Genomic DNA, 20,685 nt, shown 5'->3' with positions numbered 1-20,685 from the left:
ATGACAAAAAAAAAAAAAAAATACTGCTTAACTGGACTATACTGTGTGTATTATCTATTACAATACATTTAACAATCCATAATATTTGATTCAATTAACAGCTGAACTTGAAATATTATCTAAACTATTTTCAGAGTGCACCCTGTGTGTCAGTATTTTCTAAACTTTATTCAAATTCAGTTGCTGATGCTTTGGATTTTGATTTACTACTCTTCTGTGACACACTACCAGACTCAGTGGACAGATTTTATAATTCTGTCAGGTTCAACCCTCTTTCACTGTGCATGCATCCAGCTATCTTTCTCTATTTTGTGTGCTTTATGGCTTTTGCCTATTAATATTATTATTATTATTATTATTATTATTATTATTATTATTATTGTTGTTGTTGTTGTTGTTGTTGTTATTACATTTACATTTATTCATTTAGCAAACGCTTTTATCCAAAGCAACTTGCAAGTGAGAAAATACAAGCAAACATTATTGCTTATTATTAAAAGGTATTATTATTATTATTATTATTATTATTATTATTATTAGTAGTAGTAGTAGTAGTAGTAGTAGTAGTAGTAGTAGTAGTATTATTTCAACCCTGTGTTTAATTTCAACCTGCAACCAATTTAATTTCTTTATGTCCCAGAACGTACTGAAACCTACTTGGGTAGAACATAACAAGAGGCTATCATCACAACCATGGAACAATTTCTGTAACACAGTAGTACATTGGTGAACAGTTTGTGTGTGTGTGTTACTAAAGAACATTTTGTGTGTCACATTTTGAAAGCTCTGGGATGAAAAGCACACTGTGATACAAAAAATTATACATCACCAGTCTCCTAACTCAACTAAATGTACTGGATAGTGTCAAAACTGAATGAAAGAAAGTATACTGTAATTAGTCTATGTTAGGCCTGTAATATGGTATTAAGCACTATTATTTTCTGAGGTGCAATAATTAGAAAACATTTAGAGGTTCTCTTCATTGTGTATGTTGTTTTGAACAGTAATGTATTATTAAACATCTAACTGCTATAAAAAGGTTTAGAAGCGTACCAAACGTGGAGAGGAGTCTACGGAGCGCCCAGACCACTAGGGAGAGTCCCACACTGCCTGTATTGATGTGCACTCCTTTGGGAGCGATGAAGATCCCGCTGCCAATCATGGTGCCCATGATGAAGGAGACTGCAGGCTCCAGACTAATGCTGCGTCTCAGATGAACCCGATCTTCCTTCCCTTCACACTCCTCTTTCTGGCTCGCCATCTTTGCTTTAGTTCCCCTCACAACCGACATGTCCAGCTCCTCAGAGAGAGCAGAAACTTCTGCTGTGGAGTTGAACAACAAGCCAATACCTTTCCTTGCAGTGGAGGTGAACTAGTGGTAGGGGTTAGAGGGAGGGGGTAGGGCTGGGGGTTGGGGGTGGGGGAGTGTGGGTGGGGGTGAACTCAAATATTTATTCATGAATAAGTGATTTAACAACTTTTTCCCTCCCTTTCGTGTGCCAAGTATGAAAAGATTTGCGCAGTGTGTGCAGTTTTTATTCGTTTCTCTTCTCCTTTCTGACTCTCTGCTTTCATGTTCATTGTAGAAGTACAACAATCCCCTTTTGTTCCTTCAGCCATAACTAAAAGGCAGAGGGACTTCAGCGTGTCATGACTGGGAGGTGAAAGCGGATGCAAATGTAGATATTCTGTAAATCCTTACGTGTTCGGTTTACTCAAGTAAATTAAGCAAATCAATTGCTCTAAACCAATGATTGCTTCGAGTACAGGTAACTTATTAAATATAGGCCTATGAAAATTATTACTAGAGGGAAAACAGATATTATACTCACGTTGAATAAATTTGATATACTGTATATACACTGTTGCTTTGTAGACCCATTATAGAAATGTTGGTGTGAAGTGTTGCCAATTGATATCTGGCATATTGATGGTAATGCATCCTGATCAGTTCCATGTTTGTTTTGATGTTTTGTTTGCGTTGTATTTTTATTTGTATTTATTTTTTTGGTGTTTGTTCCTCTGCTTCAGTCTATTTCTCTCACTCCGCTATTTCACTCGCAGGTCGCTGTTGATTGGATGTCATCTGCCAATCATCATTAGGGCATCTTCTACTTCGCCCAATCCTCCACTGTCCAGATATTTAAAAACCACCAGGCCTGTTTAGGTCAAGAGATGTGAAGTGTGCGTGTTTTGTTTTGGTTGTCCATATCCTATGTTGTGATCACTGGTTTATTGAAATCTACTATGTGAATGTATGAACTCACTACTTGTCATCTGTTGTACCGGTGCCGTGTGTTCAATAAAACTCCATGTTTGTTTGTTTGGGAAAGAGGGCAGGTAAGACATAGCAAAACTTGTTTGGTTTTGATCTGGGTTTTATTTGGCAACACTCAGGTTCCTTTTCCCCGTGCTGTTTATCTTCTTTTATTTCCTTTATTGTCTTTATTAAATATATACTGTAAATAGCTCATACTGAATATTGATCTAGTGGCTTTGGCTTGTTTGGCACTTATACTTCTGCATTATAGTTATTCCTGTTATTCCTGTCACGTTCTGTTCCTCTAGATATTTAAAGGTTGTAACGTCCTATTGCACATCATTAATTTTCATGTTGTGTTAAAAATAGATTGTATTTTTAGAGCTATGTTGATGGTAATAAAGCAATGTCACTGAAATCAATGAATATCACTGAAACTTGAAAAGTGTGGTGTTAATAAAAGACTCAGTGGACAGATTTTCTAATTCTGTCAGGTTCAACCCTCTTTCACTGTGTATGCATCCAGCTATCATTCTCTATTCTGTGCACTTTATGGTTTTTGCCTTTTATTATTATTAATATTTTATTATTATTATTATTATTATTATTATTATTATTATTATTATTATTATTAGTGCAACCCTGTGTTTAATTTCAACCTGCATTCATCATTGCTAACACTGTCAAAACTATTAAACAACAATTGAATTTCTTTACGTCCCAGAACGTAGGACATAACATGAGGCTATCATCACAACCATAGAACAATTTCTGTAACACAGTAGTACATTGGTGTACAGTTTCCATAGTAATCTGTTTTGTGTGTGAGTGTGTTACTAAAGGTTGGCAACAACTTTTAAATGATGAAAACACCTCATTCCATCTCAAATCCTTTGTATCAGACACTGAAGGATATTTAGCTGTTAAAGAAGTTATGGACTAACCAGATCACAGTCGAGACTTTTCACCCCCCCCCCCCCCCCCCCCCCATTTTATTGTGTTACAGCCTTTCAGGAGTCCGCTGAGGATTGCAACATGGGAAAGTTAAATATTTAATGGCTACCACAGTCTGGGTTAGTTGTACAACGTTTGAGAAGATGCTATAACCTACTAAAAACAGGTAGTATTCAACAATATTTCCATTTCAAATATCAAATTTCCATGTCTTTGAGACTAAACCTCTTAAACTTGTTCATGGCAGTCAGTTGAGAGGTTGTTGGATGGTTTGTTGATAATTTTAGGGTTTCTATGTTTACCGCCCGCCCCTCAGTGTAATGTTTGTGCTCCTTCAGTAGGTCTGAATTTCTTGCTGTACCACCTCCAACAAGATCTGAAGTTGGTTAGTGTAGTAATCTGAACAGAGCAAGAGAAGAAACAAACATTAGTGTTTATTACATACATCACCAAAGACTAGTTGAAAAGGTAATGGTAATAGCGAAATATTAATCGTATATGAAAACTTCCCTATTTATAACACAGACGCAAATAAAATTGCCCCTAGATTTAAATGAGAGTGTGTGAATGGTGTGTGTGGAACGTCCTCTGTGATTGACAGGTGTCCCAGCCGGGGTGTATTCCAGGACATCCACTGTGACCCTGACCAGGATAAAGCGTTTACTGGAAATGAATGAGTGAAAGGAAAGAGAAAAGGAAAGGCATAACTCACTGATGGCTTTTCTCCAACGGTTCGGTATATACGAGTGCTTTATGGTCAGGTAGTACACTGGGATTCCAGTGAAAATAACAGCAAAACTGCAACCTGTGTTCCAGGGGTCTGAATACAGAGACAGACCCACGATAAAGAAACACACCATCGTGAAGATCACTGGAACAGCCAGAGGAACCTAGGTTCACATATTTGCAAAAAAATCAAGTCAAACAAGGGTAATAGTTTTTTGCTATTAAAATGATAAAAAAATTCATTAACAGCTGAGATGAAAAATAAAATTAAGTTCATTAGAGACATAAACCTTAAATGTTCGTGGATGGTCTGGGAATCGATAGCGATGGACGAGAAGCCCCAGTGTAACCAGGGCGATGAAGAACCAGCGCGAGAAAGAAGCAAAGTTGATCAGTTGATAAATGTCCCCTCTTGCCAACATGATAACCACTAGAGGGCACTGTAACAATAACAGCCGAGACAGTCACTAAAGAGTACAACACATCGGGACGTGCTCTTATAGGAAAACAATCAGTGATGAGCTTACGTGACGCGGCCTGAAGTCAGGCAGAGTTACTGTTACTACCCCGATGTTGATTGTTTTCCAGTAACTGTATGTCATGAAATATTCCTCTTACACCACTGCAATTCGCCCATGATTGCGATTTTTCATTTATGAAAGAACGACATACTTTTTATCCATTCATAGTTACATTAAATGTTGTGGATCGTTCCAGTTATCACTTACTGAATGTACTGTACAACAGCTTTATACTGCTGCATGGATAAATACTCGTATCTGATTGGTCAGAAGGTGTGCGTTATTTTGGTTAACAGCATGGCTATTGTATATTAATGTGCTTGTTCGTATACTTTATTGTTGTTTTTTTATAGGAACAGCTCAGACAATGTGAGAACAGGAACTAACTTGTCTCTTGGACTTTCCACCACATTAAACCTAACTCTAAACCGTTAAAATGTGCAGTTCAGTAATTAATTATACATCGTAATCACTGTGGTATAAGAAAACTAATGCAGACTGAGCTGTTATACAAAAATACCCCCCCCCCCAAAAAAAAAAAAAAAACAACAAAAAACAAAAACAACAACAACAACAACAAAAAACCCCACAAAAAATCTACAGATGTGCATTAAAGTCCCCATGAGATCAAAATTGAAGTTTTGTGGCTTTTACTATCAATACATCAGGCTTAAGGTTCTCTAAAAGCTAGTGTGCGCAAAAACAATGACAAAATTTGCATTTAGAAGATATACGCATTCAAAATGTACAGTCTCTTTCCACCAACAATACGGATCAACAATTGATGACATCATTCTGCAAGATTTTCCCGCCCCAACATTATAATAAATCACACAGCCGAAGTTGGCGTTGTTGAGCGAGAGAAATCATATGAGCAAGCACGGGTCAAAAACATGTCTTTGGTTGTTGTTGTTATTATTATTATTATTATTATTATTATTATTAGCATTATTACTGCTCTGGCTTGCATCCATGCTACTAACTGTCAAGTACGGCTTAGCCTGGTCTGTGAAGTAAGCTAAATACTATTGACTATTTTAAAAGGGGGAGGAGCCAATCGATATGCCCCACCCCGACTTCCTGTTTCAGTGGAAGTTATGTCAGCACGTCAAATAACACTGCACGTTTCAAGGCACTTCACGGTGATTTTAATGACATTTAACAGCACAGTCTATTGTGTGTTATTCCTTACATTAACAGTTGTTCTCGAACCAGTGTCTCATTGTTTCACTCTTATTAAGTTATTAAGACAATGTTGTAAAATTTACAGCTTTATCTCTGACTGTTACAAAGCTCTGACACTGGTGTCTCCTTCCAAAAGTGCTAAATAAAATCTCCTCACAAAAAAACCAACCCTCAAAAATTCACACATTTTATTATTATTATTATTTTTATTTGTTTATGTGGCGTGTCCTCTGTACAAGTCCCTGTCAAAGTTGTTAGTATAGAAGTGATAATGTATTAGGATGAGTGCTATAGAGAATGGGCCAATCAGAACTGAGCATTCAACAGCACTGTGGTATAAAATGAATAGATGATCAAGAATGAATGAATGACAGTAAAATGAGCAACTGCACATGTTATATGAAATGTATTTTTCTCAATAGAGGCAACCAGTAATACATTACAGTACATTACCAGCAATAGTACAGCAGGCATTGGTGTCTTTCTTCGTATGTGTATCATGGAGAACAGGGTTGGCCATTGCCCCTCTCTGGCAGCCACAAATAACATTCTACACACACACACACACACACACACACACACACACACACAAACACACACACACACACACACACACATTCAAATAAATTGTGTAATTAAAATCTGAGGAAATTGAACTAGACATGATGAAGTATTTACGTTTACTTCTAACAGACTTTATACCTCGGTACTGAAAAGATCCCTGCGTTCATGGTCCCAAGACAGGACATGGCCACCAGTATGGGCACCAGTGATGCCATCCTGGGCAGAGCTTTGCTGGCGAAAGTCTGTGTGCCGTACAGAAAAAGAAACTGACTGAGAACGATTTGACATTTTCCAATTGAAAAAAAAATCACTGCACCTCTTGACATTGTGAACACACAAATTTGAATAATACCGACCACTGCTACTGCATCGGATATCAGCAGCTCGTTTTCGGTCATCATAGTATAATACGCTACATTCACCAGCACGTATAATGTAGTAACTGTGATCATGGACAAAATGATGGCCAATGGAATGTTTCTGGCAAATACAAGAAACAAGTCTAATTACAAGGGTAAGAATCGACATGGAAATTCAATCGGATCCTCCCCGTTCCCCATACCTTTTTGGATTGATAACCTCCTCTGTCACAAAGTTTAATGAAAACCTGAAAGCAAAGGCAAACAAGATGTCACAGAGCACTGTGTAGTTATAAATGGATAGACCTGTGTGTCCATGATGACCTGCTGCTCTCTGGTTCTCGTACTGAGAGAAATGCAAAGATGTGGGCTTTTTGTTGGATTATGTTTAGTCTCTAAAATCAGGCATCTATAAAATGAGCTGTGATTCAGATTTATTTGTAATATTCTGGGGGAAAAAGGTTATTACCCACCATCCAGAATAGGCATAAAGTCCCGCGTAGAAGGCTAAAGGCAGCTTTGTCAGTGTGAGCGCCTCGAAGTTAAAACCATTCTGGAAGTTTTCGGTTTGGCCTGAAGAGGGAGTTACAAACAAAGTTTTTCGCTCACTATCGCTGGATGACAACAACAACAACAACAACAACAACAACAACAACAATAATAATAATAATAATAATAATAGTCAAGTATCAAATCTTTGCTACCTTTGGCCAGAGCCACAATTCCTGGGACAATGATCAGAACCAGACTAAGGAGCTTAACGATCAAGAGGATGACCTGTGTACGAGAGGACAGTGATACACTCCAGCAGTTCACTGCCACCAAAAGTGCTGAAAGAGCAGAAAATGATTTCGAGTTAGAAATCAGTATAATATGTCACTGCTTATCATAGGTTAGATCAGTGGTCACCGACCCTGTTCCTGGAGATCTACCTTCCTGAATACTTTAGTTCCAACCATAATGGTGCCCACCTGATTATCTAATCATTGCTTTAAGACGTTCTCGATCAACTAAAACACGTGTGTTTTTCCTCTTCAGAAATGGCTTTGTTCACGGTTGAGGTGGATCCAGAGCATACACCCTGGATGGAACTCCTGTCCATCACACAGTACCATGCACACACGCACACACATTCACACCTAGGGGTAATTTAGTGTACCCAGTCTGTCTACCAGCATGCTTCTGGGAGGTGGAAAGTAACCAGACGAAGCCAGATGTAACCCACATGGATATGGGAAGAACTCTGGAGGGTCAAAGCTACGCACCGCAACACTGTGCTGTTCGGTTAGTCAAAAATTAATTTGTGTACACATTTCACTTACTCATTCCAAGAAAACTGGCCACTTTGATTAATAGTAGAGGAGCTTGGCATGGCGTGAAAAAAGGTTCTATGACATAGTGTCCAAAAGCCAGTGCAATATACCCAGTCACTGCAGGTCTGCAAAGAAAAGAGTGACAAGTGACAAGGGATGCTGGAGCGACACAAAAACCTTTTTATGTCATCCATCAACAGTGAGTCTGCATACGTACTAAATCAACAAGGCATTAATGAAATAAAATGTGTTGATCTTAAGTGCCCATTAAAGCAAAAACCATTTTTTAGCATCAGTACTGTATCACGGACAACAGCAATTGGCTTTTGTGGAAATCACTCATGCTCTCTGGCATGATCTCTTCTTGATTTCCTATTTCACAACATCCAGAATCAAATCGTGGCATCTCGGTCCATTTCATAGGTTTTTTATTTTAATTTTTTAAAAGTCCCTATGATTTAGAATGCAAACAGACACAACCTGACCTGATGAAAATGAACTCAGACCAAAGCATCAGGAAAGCAGGAAGTGGCCCAAGGGTCTCAAGTAAATATGTGTAATGGCCACCAGACTTTTTGAAACTGGTCCCCAACTCAGCATAGCACAAGGCACCTGAATTCAAGGAAACACAAGACAAGACAAAAGTAGACAAGACAAGGAAGTGTTCCAAGTGCCTGCCAAACAGGTTTGTGTTTCCCCAGCACACTTGGGGGAAAGCCATATTACTCGTAGTAACTCATTGCAGCTCTACCCTGATGAAATCGGTTAATGTTAAATCCTTTGTCACAAACAAATCTTTGGATTTAAAAAGATTTATTTATTTATTTATTTATTATTTACATTTACTTTATTAAGCCTAATTCCTGGGAAAACTCCAGGAAAGCAGAGGGATGTAGACTTGTGTATGGATCAAAACATCTTTTACACATACTGAATATCAGTAATAACAAAAGTACATCAAAGAAGAAAAAAAACATGTTCATAAATTGATCAACAGTGTTAGCCAAAGCTAACATGACAAAAAAAAAAATACTGCTTAACTGGACTATACTGTGTGTATTATCTATTACAATACATTGAACAATCCATGATACTCGATTCGGTTAACAGCTGAACTTGAACTATTATCTAAACTATTTTCAGAGTACACCCTGTGTGTCAGCATTTTCTAAACTTTATTCAAATTCAGTTGCTGATGCTTTGGATTTTGATTTATTACTCTTCTGTGACACACTACCAGACTCAGTGGACAGATTTTCTCATTCTGTCAGGTTCAACCCTCTTTCACTGTGAATGCATCCGGCTATCATTCTCTATTCTGTGTGCTTTATGGTTTTTGCCTTTTATTATTATTATTATTATTATTATTATTATTATTATTATTATTATTGTTATTATTATTATTATTATTATTATTATTATTATTATTATTTATATTTATTCATTTAGCAGACGCTTTTAACCAAAGTGACTTACAAGTGAGAAAATACAAGCAAAATTTATTTCTTCTTATTATTATTCAAAATTATTGTTACTATTATTATTATTATTATTATTATTATTATTATTATTATTTCAACCCTGTGTTTATTTCAAATAGCATTCATCATTGCTAACACTGTCAAAACTCTTAACCACCGATTGAATTTCTTTACGTTCCAGAATGTAGGACATAATAAGAGGCTATCATCACAACCACAGAACAACTTCTGTAACACAGTAGTACATTGGTGTACAGTTTCCATAGTAATCTGTTTTGTATGTGAGTGTGTGTGTGTGTGTGTGTGTGTGTGTGTGTGTGTGTGTGTGTGTGTGTGTGTGTGTGTGTGTGTGTGTGTGTGTTACTAAAGGTTGGCAACAACTATTAAATATATGAAAACACCTCATTCCATCTCAAATCCTTTGTATCAGACACTGACTACAGTGGTTTAAATGATTTTATTTTATATGAAGGATATTTAGCTGTTAAAGAAGTTATGGATTAACCAGATTACAGTTGAGACTTTTCATTCCCCCCTCATTTTATTATGTTACAGCCTTTGGAGTCCGCTGAGGGTTGTAACATTGGAAAGTAAAATGTGTAATGGCTACCACGACATTTGAGAAGATGCTATAACTTACAAAAAAAAGGTAATATTTCACAATATTTCCATCTCAGATATCAAATTTTCATGTCTTTGATGAAAGAAAGTATATTGTAGTTAGTATGTTATAATATGGTGTTAAGCACTATTATTTTCTGAGGTGCAATAATCTAGAGGTTCTCTTCATTGTGTATATTGTTTTGAACAGTAATGTATTATTAAACATCTAACTGCTAAAAGGTTTAGAAGCGTACCAAACGTGGAGAGGAGTCCACAGAGCGCCCAGACCACTAGGGAGAGTCCCACACTGCCTGTATTGATGTGCACTCCTTTGGGAGCGATGAAGATCCCGCTGCCAATCATGGTGCCCATGATGAAGGAGACTGCAGGCACCAGACTAATGCTGCGTCTCAGATGAACCCGATCTTCCTTCCCTTCACACTCCTCTTTCTGGCTCGCCATCTTTGCTTTAGTTCCCCTCACAACGGACATGTCCAGCTCCTCAGAGAGAGCAGAAACTTCTGCTGTGGAGTTGAACAACAAGCCAATACCTTTCCTCGCAGTGGAGGTGAACTAGTGGTAGGGGTTAGAGGGAGGGGGTAGGGCTGGGGGTTGGGGGTGGGGGAGTGTGGGTGGGAGTGAACTCACATATTAATTCATGAATAAGTGATTTAACAACTTTTTCCCTCCCTTTCGTGTGCCAAGTATGAAAAGATTTGCGCAGTGTGTGCAGTTTTTATTCGTTTCTCTTCTCCTTTCTGACTCTCTGCTTTCATGTTCATTGTAGAAGTACAACAATCCCCTTTTGTTCCTTCAGCCATAACTAAAAGGCAGAGGGACTGCAGCGTGTCATGACTGGGAGGTGAAAGTGGATGCAAATGTAGATATTCTGTAAATCCTTACGTGTTCGGTTTACTCAAGTAAATTAAGGAAACCAATTGCTCTAAACCAATGATTGCTTCGAGTACAGGTAACTTATTAAATATAGGCCTATGAAAATTATTACTAGAGGGAAAACAGATATTATACTCACGCTGAATAAATTTGATATACTGTATATACACTGTTGCTTTGTAGACCCATTATAGAAATGTCGGTGTGAAGTGTTGCCAATTGATATCTGGCATATTGATGGTAATGCATCCTGATCAGTTCCATGTTTGTTTTGATGTTTTGTTTGCGTTGTATTTTTATTTGTATTTATTTTTTTTGGTGTTTGTTCCTCTGCTTCAGTCTATTTCTCTCACTCCGCTATTTCACTCGCAGGTCGCTGTTGATTGGATGTCATCTGCCAATCATCATTAGGGCATCTTCTACTTCGCCCAATCCTCCACTGTGCAGATGTTTAAAAACCACCAGGTCTGTTTAGGTCGAGAGATGTGAAGTGTGCGTGTTTTGTTTTGTTTTGGTTGTCCATATCCTTGGTTGTGATCGCTGGTTTATTGAAATCTACTATGTGAATGTATGAACTCACTACCTGTTTTGTCTGTTGTACCGGTGCCGTGTGTTCAATAAAACTCCATGTTCGTTTGTTTGGGAAAGAGGGCAGGTAAGACATAGCAAAACTTGTTTGGTTTTGATCTGGGTTTTATTTGGCAACTCTCAGGTTCCTTTTCCCCGTGCTGTTTTATCTTCTTTTATTTCCTTTACTGTCTTTATTAAATATATACTGTAAATAGCTCATACTGAATATTGATCTAGTGGCTTTGGCTTGTTTGGCACTTATACTTCTGCATTATAGTTATTCCTGTTCACCCACTCCTCTCCTGCAATCATTTAATATCTGAATGTCATATTCTGTTCCTCTAGATATTTAAAGATTGTAACATGTCCTATTGCAAGTCATTAATTTTCATGCAGTGTTAAAAATAGATTTTATTTTTAGAGCTATGTTGACGGTAATATTGCTTGCAATATCACTGAAATAAACATTTGTTTTTAATTATAATGCAGGAAGAAACTGGCTTATACGCTGTAACTTAAGTGTGGTGTTAATAAAAAAAAAATGGAATGCTATAACGTGGACCCTATTTGCTTTCGTTTACAAGTAACAAGAAGTTAAAGTTCTTCAGGATTTCAGGATACATCTGTGTATAGATGGGTAAGTAGCTAACCGGTTCCTCTTTAAGGCCACCATGAGACCTTAATACAGTTTACAAACTAAACCTTCGACATGTTGTAAACTAAAATTAGGGTTGTGGAACGTTACGTAGACAGGAGGCGGATGCAGGCGCAGATCAAAGTCTTTATTAAACTTAAAGACACAAAACCAAAGTAATCCGGTCTTCACAGGCAAACGGGAAACGTGGCATAACGATATCCTTCCCGGCATGAAAACAAACGATGTCAACAATACAAATCTTACAACTAATACCACTAATTATACTGAGCCCCGTGCTCAATAACTCAGGCGTTTAAATACAAAGTATAATCAACTCAAAACGCAATCACCTGTGACAAATCAGAATGACTAGCGCTAACGCACAAGCCGGAAGCGAGTGAACCAAAACAAAGTCATGTGACTCATCCGAAGACGAGCCACAGTGCCATCTGCTGGCCGTATCGTCACAGGCTGCTTCATTATTTGCACATAATAGAAGTGAAAGTAGCTATCTATGGCTACAGGACCGCTCAGATGGCAGTATTTTCTAAACTTTATTCAAATTCAGTTGCTGATGCTTTGGATTTTGATCTACTACTCTTCTGTGACACACTACCAGACTCAGTGGACAGATTTTATAATTCTGTCAGGTTCAACCCTCTTTCACTGTGCATGCATCCGGCTGTCATTCTCTATTCTGTGTGCTTTATGGTTTTTGCCTTTTATTATTATTATTATTATTATTATTATTATTATTATTATTATTATTATTATTATTACTGCAATCCTGTGTTTAATTTCAACCTGCATTCATCATTGCTAACACTGTCAAAACTCTTAACCAACAATTGAATTTCTTTACGTACCAGAACGAAGGACATAACATGAGGCTATCATCACAACCATAGAACAATTTCTGTAACACAGTAGTGTACAGAAATGCTGTACATTGGTGTACAGTTTCCATAGTAATCTGTTTTGTGTGTGAGTGTGTGTGTGTTTTTGTTACTAAAGGTTGGCAACAACTTTTAAATATATGAAAACACCTCATTCCATCTCAAATCATTTGTATCAGACACTGAAGGATATTTAGCTGTTAAAGAAATTATGGATTAACCAGATTACAGTCGAGACTTTTCATCTCCCCCCCTCACCCCCACCCCCCTTTTTATTGTGTTACAGCCTTTCAGGAGTGAGGATTGCAACATGGGAAAGTTAAATATTTAATGGCTACCACAGTCTGGGTTAGTTGTACAACGTTTGAGAAGATGCTATAACCTACTAAAAAAAAAGATAATATTTCACAATATTTCCATCTCAGATATCAAATTTCCATGTCTTTGAGACTAAACCTCTTAAACTTGTTCATGGCAGTCAGTTGAGAGGTTGTTGGATGGTTTGTTGATAATTTAGGATGTCTCTGTTTACCGCCCACCCCTTAGTGTAATGTTTGTGCTCCTTCAGTAGGTCTGAACTTCTTGCTGTACCACCTCCAACAAGATCTGAAGTTGGTTAGTGTAGTAATCTGAACAGAGCAAGAGAAGAAACAAACATTAGTGTTTATTACATACATCACCAAAGACTAGTTGAAAAGGTAATGGTACTAGCGAAATATTAATCGTATATGAAAACTTCCCTATTTATAACACAGACGCAAATAAAATTGCCCCTAGATTTAAATGAGAGTGTGTGAATGGTGTGCGTGTGTGTGTGGAACGTCATCTGTGATTGACAGGCGTCCCAGCCGGGGTGTATTCCAGGGCATCCACTGTGACCCTGACCAGGATAAAGCGTTTACTGGAAATGAATGAGTGAAAGGAAAGGAAAGAGAAAAGGAAAGGCATAACTCACTGATGGCTTTTCTCCAACGGTTCGGTATATACGAGTGCTTTATGGTCAGGTAGTACACTGGGATTCCAGTGAAAGTAACAGCAAAACTGCAACCTGTGTTCCAGGGGTCTGAATACAGAGACAGACCCACGATAAAGAAACACACCACCGTGAAGATCACAGGAACAGCCAGAGGAACCTAGGTTCACATATTTAAAAAAAGATCTAGTTAAAGAAAAATAATAGTTTTTGGCTATTAAAATGATAAAAAAAATTCATTAACAGCTGAAATGAAAAATAAAATTAAGTTCATTAGAGATATAAACCTTAAATGTTCGTGGATGGTCTGGGAATCGATAGCGATGGACGAGAAGCCCCAGTGTAACCAGGGCGATGAAGAACCAGCGCGAGAAAGAAGCAAAGTTGATCAGTTGATAAATGTCCCCTCTTGCCAACATGATAACCACTAGAGGGCACTGTAACAATAACAGCCGAGACAGTCACTAAAGAGTACAACACATCGGAACGTGCTCTTATAGGAAAACAATCAGCGATGAGCTTACGTGATGCGGCCTGAAGTCAGGCAGAGTTACTGTTACTACCCCGATGTTGATTGTTTTCCAGTAACTGTATGTCATGAAATATTCCTCTTACACCACTGCAATTCGCCCATGATTGCAATTTTTCATTTATGAAAGAACGACATACTTTTTATCCATTCATAGTTACATTAAATGTTGTGGATCGTTCCAGTTATCACTTACTGAATGTACTGTACAACAGCTGTATACTGCTGCATGGATAAATACTCGTATCTGATTGGTCAGAAGGTGTGCGTTATTTTGGTTAACAGCATGGCTATTGTATATTAATGTGCTTGTTCGTATACTTTATTGTTTTTTTTATAGGAACAGCTCAGACTCAGGGACCAATAATAAAAGTAATTAAAAACAGATTTTGTGTACAATGTAAGTGAGAACAGGAACTAACTTGTCTCTTGGACTTTCCACCACATTAAACCTAACTCTAAACCGTTAAAATGTGCAGTTCAGTAATTAATTATACATCGTAATCACTGTGGTATAAGAAAACTAACGCAAACAAAAACAAAACAAAAAAAACAACAACAACAAAAAACCCCACAAAAAATCTACAGATGTGCATTAAAGTCCCCATGAGATCAAAATCGAAGTTTTGTGGCTTTTACTATGAATACATCAGCCTTAAGGTTATCTAAAAGCTAGTGTGCGCAAAAACAATGACAAAATTTGCATTTAGAAGATATACGCATTCAAAATGTACAGTCTCTTTCCACCAACAATACGGATCAACAATTGATGACATCATTCTGCAAGATTGTCCCGCCCCAACATTATAATAAATCACACAGCCGAAGTTGCCGTTGTTGAGCGAGAGCAATCATATGAGCAAGCACGGGTCAAAAACATGTCTTTGGTTGTTGTTGTTATTATTATTATTATTATTATTATTATTATTATTATTATTATTTTTAGCATTATTACTGCTCTGGCTTGCATCCATGCTACTAACTGTCAAGTATGGCTTAGCCTGGTCTGTGAAGTAAGCTAAATACTATTGGCTATTTAAAAGGGGGGAGGAGCCAACCGATATGCCCCACCCTGACTTCCTGTTTCAGTGGAAGTTATGTCAGCACGTCAAATAACACTGCACGTTTCAAGGCACTTCACGGTGATTTTAATGACATTTAACAGCACAGTCTATTGTGTGTTATTCCTTACATTAACAGTTGTTCTCGAACCAGTGTCTCTTTGTTTCTCTCTTATTAAGTTATTAAGACAATGTTGTAAAATTTACAGCTTTATCTCTGACTGTTACAAAGCTCTGACACTGGTGTCTCCTTCCAAAAGTGCTAAATAAAATCTCCTCACAAAAAAACCAACCCTCAAAAATTCACACATTTTATTATTATTTTTATTTGTTTATGTGGCGTGTCCTCTGTACAAGTCCCTGTCAAAGTTGTTAGTATAGAAGTGATAATGTATTAGGATGAGTGCTATAGAGAATGGACCGATCAGAACTGAGCATTCAACAGCACTGTGGTATAAAATGAATAGATGATCAAGAATGAATGAATGACAGTAAAATGAGCAACTGCACATATTATATGAAATGTATTTTGCTCAATAGAGGCAACCAGTAATACATTACAGTACATTACCAGCAATAGTACAGCAGGCATTGGTGTCTTTCTTCGTATGTGTATCATGGAGAACAGGGTTGGCCATTGTCCCTCTCTGGCAGCCACAAATAACATTCTACACACACACACACACACACACACACACACACACACACACACACACACACACACACACACACACACACACACACACACATTCAAATAAATTGTGTAATTAAAATCTGAGGAAATTGAACTAGACATGATGAAGTATTTACGTTTACTTCTAACAGACTTTATACCTCGGTACTGAAAAGATCCCTGCGTTCATGGTCCCAAGACAGGACATGGCCACCAGTATGGGCACCAGTGATGCCATCCTGGGCAGAGCTTTGCTGGCGAAAGTCTGTGTGCCATACAGAAAAAGAAACTGACTGAGAATGATTTGACATTTTCCAATTAAAAAATAAAATAAAAATCACTGCACCTCTTGACATTATGAACATAGAAATTTGAATAATACCGACCACTGCTACTGCATCGGATATCAGCAGCTCGTTTTCGGTCATCATAGTATAATACGCTACATTCACCAGCACGTATAATGTAGTAACTGTGATCATGGACAAAATGATGGCCAATGGAATGTTTCTGGCAAATACAAGAAACAAGTCTAATTACAAGGGTAAGAATTGACATGGAAATTCAATCGGATCCTCCCCGTTCCCCATACCTTTTTGGATTGATAACCTCCTCTGTCACAAAGTTTAATGAAAACCTGAAAGCAAAGGCAAACAAGATGTCACAGAGCACTGTGTAGTTATAAATGGATAGACCTGTGTGTCCATGATGACCTGCTGCTCTCTGGTTCTCGTACTGAGAGAAATGCAAAGATGTGGGCTTTTTGTTGGATTATGTTTAGTCTCTAAAATCAGGCAACTATAAAATGAGCTGTGATTCAGATTTATTTGTAATATTCTGGGGGAAAAAAGGTTATTACCCACCATCCAGAATAGGCATAAAGTCCCGCGTAGAAGGCTAAAGGCAGCTTTGTCAGTGTGAGCGCCTCGAAGTTAAAACCATTCTGGAAGTTTTCGGTTTGGCCTGAAGAGGGAGTTACAAACAAAGTTTTTCGCTCACTATCGCTGGATCACACATTAATAATAATAATAATAATAATAAAATTCAAGTATCAAATCTTTGCTACCTTTGGCCAGAGCCACAATTCCTGGGACAATGATCAGAACCAGACTAAGGAGCTTAACGATCAAGAGGATGACTTGTGTACGAGAGGACAGTGATACACTCCAGCAGTTCACTGCCACCAAAAGTGCTGAAAGAGCAGAAAATGATTTCAAGTTAGAAATCAGTATAATATGTCACTGCTTATCATAGGTTAGATCAGTGGTCACCGACCCTGTTCCTGGAGATCTACCTTCCTGAATACTTTAGCTCCAACCATAATGGTGCCCACCTGACTATCTAATCATTGCTTTAAGACGTTCTCGATCAACTAAAACACGTGTGTTCAATATTGGTTGGAGATGAAACCTGCAGGAAGGTTGGTAACCGCTGGAGTAGATGTTTTTCCTCTTCAGAAATGGCTTTGTTCAGGGTTGAGGTGGATCTGGAGCATACACCCTGGATGGAACTCTTGTTCATCACACAGTACCATGCACACACGCACACACATTCACACCTAGGGGTAATTTAGTGTACCCAGTCTGTCTACCAGTCTGTCTACCAGTCTTGCTTTTGGGAGGTGGAAAGAAACCAGACGAAGCCAGAGGTAACCCACATGGATATGGGAAGAACTCTGGAGGGTCAAAGCTACGCACTGCAACACTGTGCTGTTCGGTTAGTCAAAAATTAATTAGTGTACACATTTCACTTACTCATTCCAAGAAAACTGGCCACTTTGATTAATAGTAGAGGAGCTTGGCATGGCGTGAAAAAAGGTTCTATGACATAGTGTCCAAAAGCCAGGGAAATATACCCAGTCACTGCAGGTCTGCAAAGAAAAGAGTGACACAAAAACCTTTTTATGTCATCCATTAACAGTGAGTCTGCATACGTACTAAATCAACAAGGCATTAATGAAATAAAATGTGTCAGTGCCCATTAAAGCAAAAGCCATTTTTTTTAGCATCAGTACTGTATCACGGACAACAGCAATTGGCTGTTGTGGAAATCACTCATGCTCTCTGGCATGATCTCTTCTTGATTTCCTGTTTCACAACATCCAGAATCAAATCCCGGCATCTCGGTCCATTTCATAGGTTTTTTTTATTTTTATTTTTTAAAAGTCACTATGATTTAGAATGCAAACAGACACAACCTGACCTGATGAAAATGAACTCAGACCAAAGCCTCAGGAAAGCAGGAAGTGGCCCAAGGGTCTCAAGTAAATATGTGTAATGGCCACCAGACTTTTTGAAACTGGTCCCCAACTCAGCATAGCACAAGGCACCTGAATTCAAGGAAACACAAGACAAGACAAGACAAGACAAGACAAGACAAGACAAGACAAGACAAGGAAGGTTTCAGTGATTTTGATTAGATCAGAGTAAAAACAAACAGAGAATTTATCCAGTTAGCAAAAGGAAGTGTTCCAAGTGCCTACCAAACAGGTTTGTGTTTCCCCAGCAGACTTGGGGGAAAGCCGTATTACAAACTCGTTGCAGCTCTACCCTGCTCACAAGCAGTTGTGAATTTAAAAAGATTTATTTTTTTTTATTTTTTTAAACATTTATTTTATTAAGCCTAATTCCTGGGAAAACTCCAGGAAAGCAGAGGGATGTAGACTTGTGTATGGATCACAACATCTTTTACACATACTGAATATCAGTAATAACAAAAGTACATCAAAGAAGAAAAAAAAACATGTTCATAAATTGATCAACAGTGTTAGCCAAAGCTAACATGACAAAAAAAAATAAATACTGCTTAACTGGACTATACTGTGTGTATTATCTATTACAATACATTTAACAATCCATGATACTTGATTCAGTTAACAGCTGAACTTGAAATATTATCTAAACTATTTTCAGAGTACACCCTGTGTGTCAGTATTTTCTAAACTTTATTCAAATTCAGTTGCTGATGCTTTGGATTTTGATCTACTACTCTTCTGTGACACACTACCAGACTCAGTGGACAGATTTTATAATTCTGTCAGGTTCAACCCTCTTTCACTGTGAATGCATCCGGCTATCATTCTCTATTCTGTGTGCTTTATGGTTTTTGCCTTTTATTATTATTATTATTATTATTATTATTATTATTATTATTATTATTATTATTATTATTTCAACCCTGTGTTTAATTTCAACCTGCATTCATCATTGCTAACACTGTCAAAACTCTTAACCAACAATTGAATTTCTTTACATCCCAGAACGTACTGTAAATTACATGGGTAGGGCATAACATGAGGCTATCATCACAACCATAGAACAACTTCTGTAACACAGTAGTACATGAGTTTGTGTGTGTGTGTGTGTGTGTGTGTGTGTGTGTGTGTGTGTGTGTGTGTGTGTGTGTGTGTGTGTTTGTTACTAAAGGTTGGCAACAACTTTTAAATATATGAAAACACCTCATTCCAACTCAAATCCTTTGTATCAGACACTGACTACAGTGTTTTAAATGATTTTATTTTATATGAGGGATATTTAGCTGTTAAAGAAGCCATGGAGTAACCAGATTACAGTGGAGACTTTTCATCCCCCCCCCCCCCCCCATTTTATTATGTTACAGCCTTTCAGGAGTCCGCTGAGGGTTGCAACATTGGAAAGTAAAATGTTTAAAGGCTACCACAGTCTACCACAACATTTGAGAAGATGCTGTAACCTACGAAAAAAAGGTAATATTTCACAATATTTCCATCTCAGATATCAAATTTCCATGTCTTTGAGACTAAACCTCTTATTTTCTGTTTGTAATCACAAAGATAATGACTAGAACAATTTGTATGTCACATTTTGAAAGCTCTGGGATGAAAAGCACACTGTGATAAAAAAATTATACATCACCAGTCTCCTAACTCAACTAAATGTAATGGGTAGTATCAAAACTGAATGAAAGAAAGTATATTGTAGTTAGTATGTTATAATATGGTGTTAAGCACTATTATTTTCTGAGGTGCAATAATCTAGAGGTTCTCTTCATTGTGTATATTGTTTTGAACAGTAATGTATTATTAAACATCTAACTGCTAAAAGGTTTAGAAGCATACCAAACGTGGAGAGGAGTCCACAGAGCGCCCAGACCACTAGGGAGAGTCCCACACTGCCTGTATTGATGTGCACTCCTTTGGGAGCGATGAAGATCCCGCTGCCAATCATGGTGCCCATGATGAAGGAGACTGCAGGCACCAGACTAATGCTGCGTCTCAGATGAACCCGATCTTCCTTCCCTTCACACTCCTCTTTCTGGCTCGCCATCTTTGCTTTAGTTCCCCTCACAACGGACATGTCCAGCTCCTCAGAGAGAGCAGAAACTTCTGCTGTGGAGTTGAACAACAAGCCAATACCTTTCCTCGCAGTGGAGGTGAACTAGTGGTAGGGGTTAGAGGGAGGGGGTAGGGCTGGGGGTTGGGGGTGGGGGAGTGTGGGTGGGAGTGAAC

At 37.9% G+C, this 20,685-nt stretch overlaps 2 protein-coding genes and 1 long non-coding RNA gene across 4 annotated transcripts; 1 reads left to right on the top strand and 2 right to left on the bottom strand.

The window, feature by feature from the left end:
• Positions 1 to 3,299: 3,299 nt before the first annotated feature.
• On the bottom strand, positions 3,300 to 10,554 carry LOC128635431 (cystine/glutamate transporter). Of its 2 annotated transcripts, XM_053688429.1 has the most exons (12): positions 10,221 to 10,554; positions 8,368 to 8,494; positions 7,892 to 8,007; positions 7,274 to 7,399; positions 7,043 to 7,142; positions 6,773 to 6,817; positions 6,567 to 6,690; positions 6,349 to 6,452; positions 6,100 to 6,196; positions 4,231 to 4,380; positions 3,927 to 4,104; positions 3,300 to 3,613 (listed from the first exon to the last, which is right to left on the bottom strand). In XM_053688429.1, exons 1-12 carry the CDS (start codon positions 10,456 to 10,458, stop codon positions 3,549 to 3,551), a joined length of 1,470 nt encoding a protein of 489 aa, XP_053544404.1. In that variant the 5' UTR covers positions 10,459 to 10,554; the 3' UTR covers positions 3,300 to 3,548. The 2 variants fall into 2 exon arrangements, with proteins under 2 accessions (XP_053544404.1, XP_053544405.1); XM_053688430.1 differs by lacking the exons at positions 7,892 to 8,007; positions 8,368 to 8,494.
• A 1,637-nt stretch (positions 10,555 to 12,191) lies between these two features.
• On the bottom strand, positions 12,192 to 20,633 carry LOC108279590 (cystine/glutamate transporter). Its single transcript, XM_053688431.1, has 12 exons — positions 20,296 to 20,633; positions 18,402 to 18,528; positions 17,954 to 18,069; positions 17,266 to 17,391; positions 17,063 to 17,162; positions 16,792 to 16,836; positions 16,586 to 16,709; positions 16,361 to 16,464; positions 16,098 to 16,194; positions 14,224 to 14,373; positions 13,919 to 14,096; positions 12,192 to 13,592 (listed from the first exon to the last, which is right to left on the bottom strand). Exons 1-12 carry the CDS (start codon positions 20,531 to 20,533, stop codon positions 13,528 to 13,530), a joined length of 1,470 nt encoding a protein of 489 aa, XP_053544406.1. The 5' UTR covers positions 20,534 to 20,633; the 3' UTR covers positions 12,192 to 13,527.
• LOC128635433 (uncharacterized) lies at positions 19,817 to 20,610 on the top strand. Its single transcript, XR_008398404.1, has 2 exons — positions 19,817 to 19,923; positions 20,282 to 20,610. It is a non-coding gene; the product is annotated as an uncharacterized LOC128635433 (long non-coding RNA).
• Positions 20,634 to 20,685: the final 52 nt, after the last annotated feature.

Source organism: Ictalurus punctatus, chromosome 19 (genome assembly GCF_001660625.3).
Source record: "Ictalurus punctatus breed USDA103 chromosome 19, Coco_2.0, whole genome shotgun sequence".
NCBI lineage: Eukaryota > Metazoa > Chordata > Actinopteri > Siluriformes > Ictaluridae > Ictalurus > Ictalurus punctatus.
Note: the sequence above shows the minus strand (reverse complement) of the source record. Positions and strands in the feature narration are given on the sequence as shown.

Coding starts and splice junctions, on each gene's coding strand:
- LOC128635431 (XM_053688429.1), bottom strand. CDS start 10,458: ATGTCCGTTGTGAGGGGAACTAAAGCAAAGATGGCGAGCCAGAAAGAG. Junction 7,143..7,273: donor AATTGTGGCTCTGGCCAAAG/GTAGCAAAGATT, acceptor CTCCCTCTTCAG/GCCAAACCGAAAACTTCCAG. Junction 6,818..7,042: donor CTTTATGCCTATTCTGGATG/GTGGGTAATAAC, acceptor CTTTGCTTTCAG/GTTTTCATTAAACTTTGTGA.
- LOC108279590 (XM_053688431.1), bottom strand. CDS start 20,533: ATGTCCGTTGTGAGGGGAACTAAAGCAAAGATGGCGAGCCAGAAAGAG. Junction 17,392..17,953: donor GGCCAGTTTTCTTGGAATGA/GTAAGTGAAATG, acceptor CTGCTCTTTCAG/CACTTTTGGTGGCAGTGAAC. Junction 14,374..16,097: donor TGCCTGCTGTACTATTGCTG/GTAATGTACTGT, acceptor TTATTGTTACAG/TGCCCTCTAGTGGTTATCAT.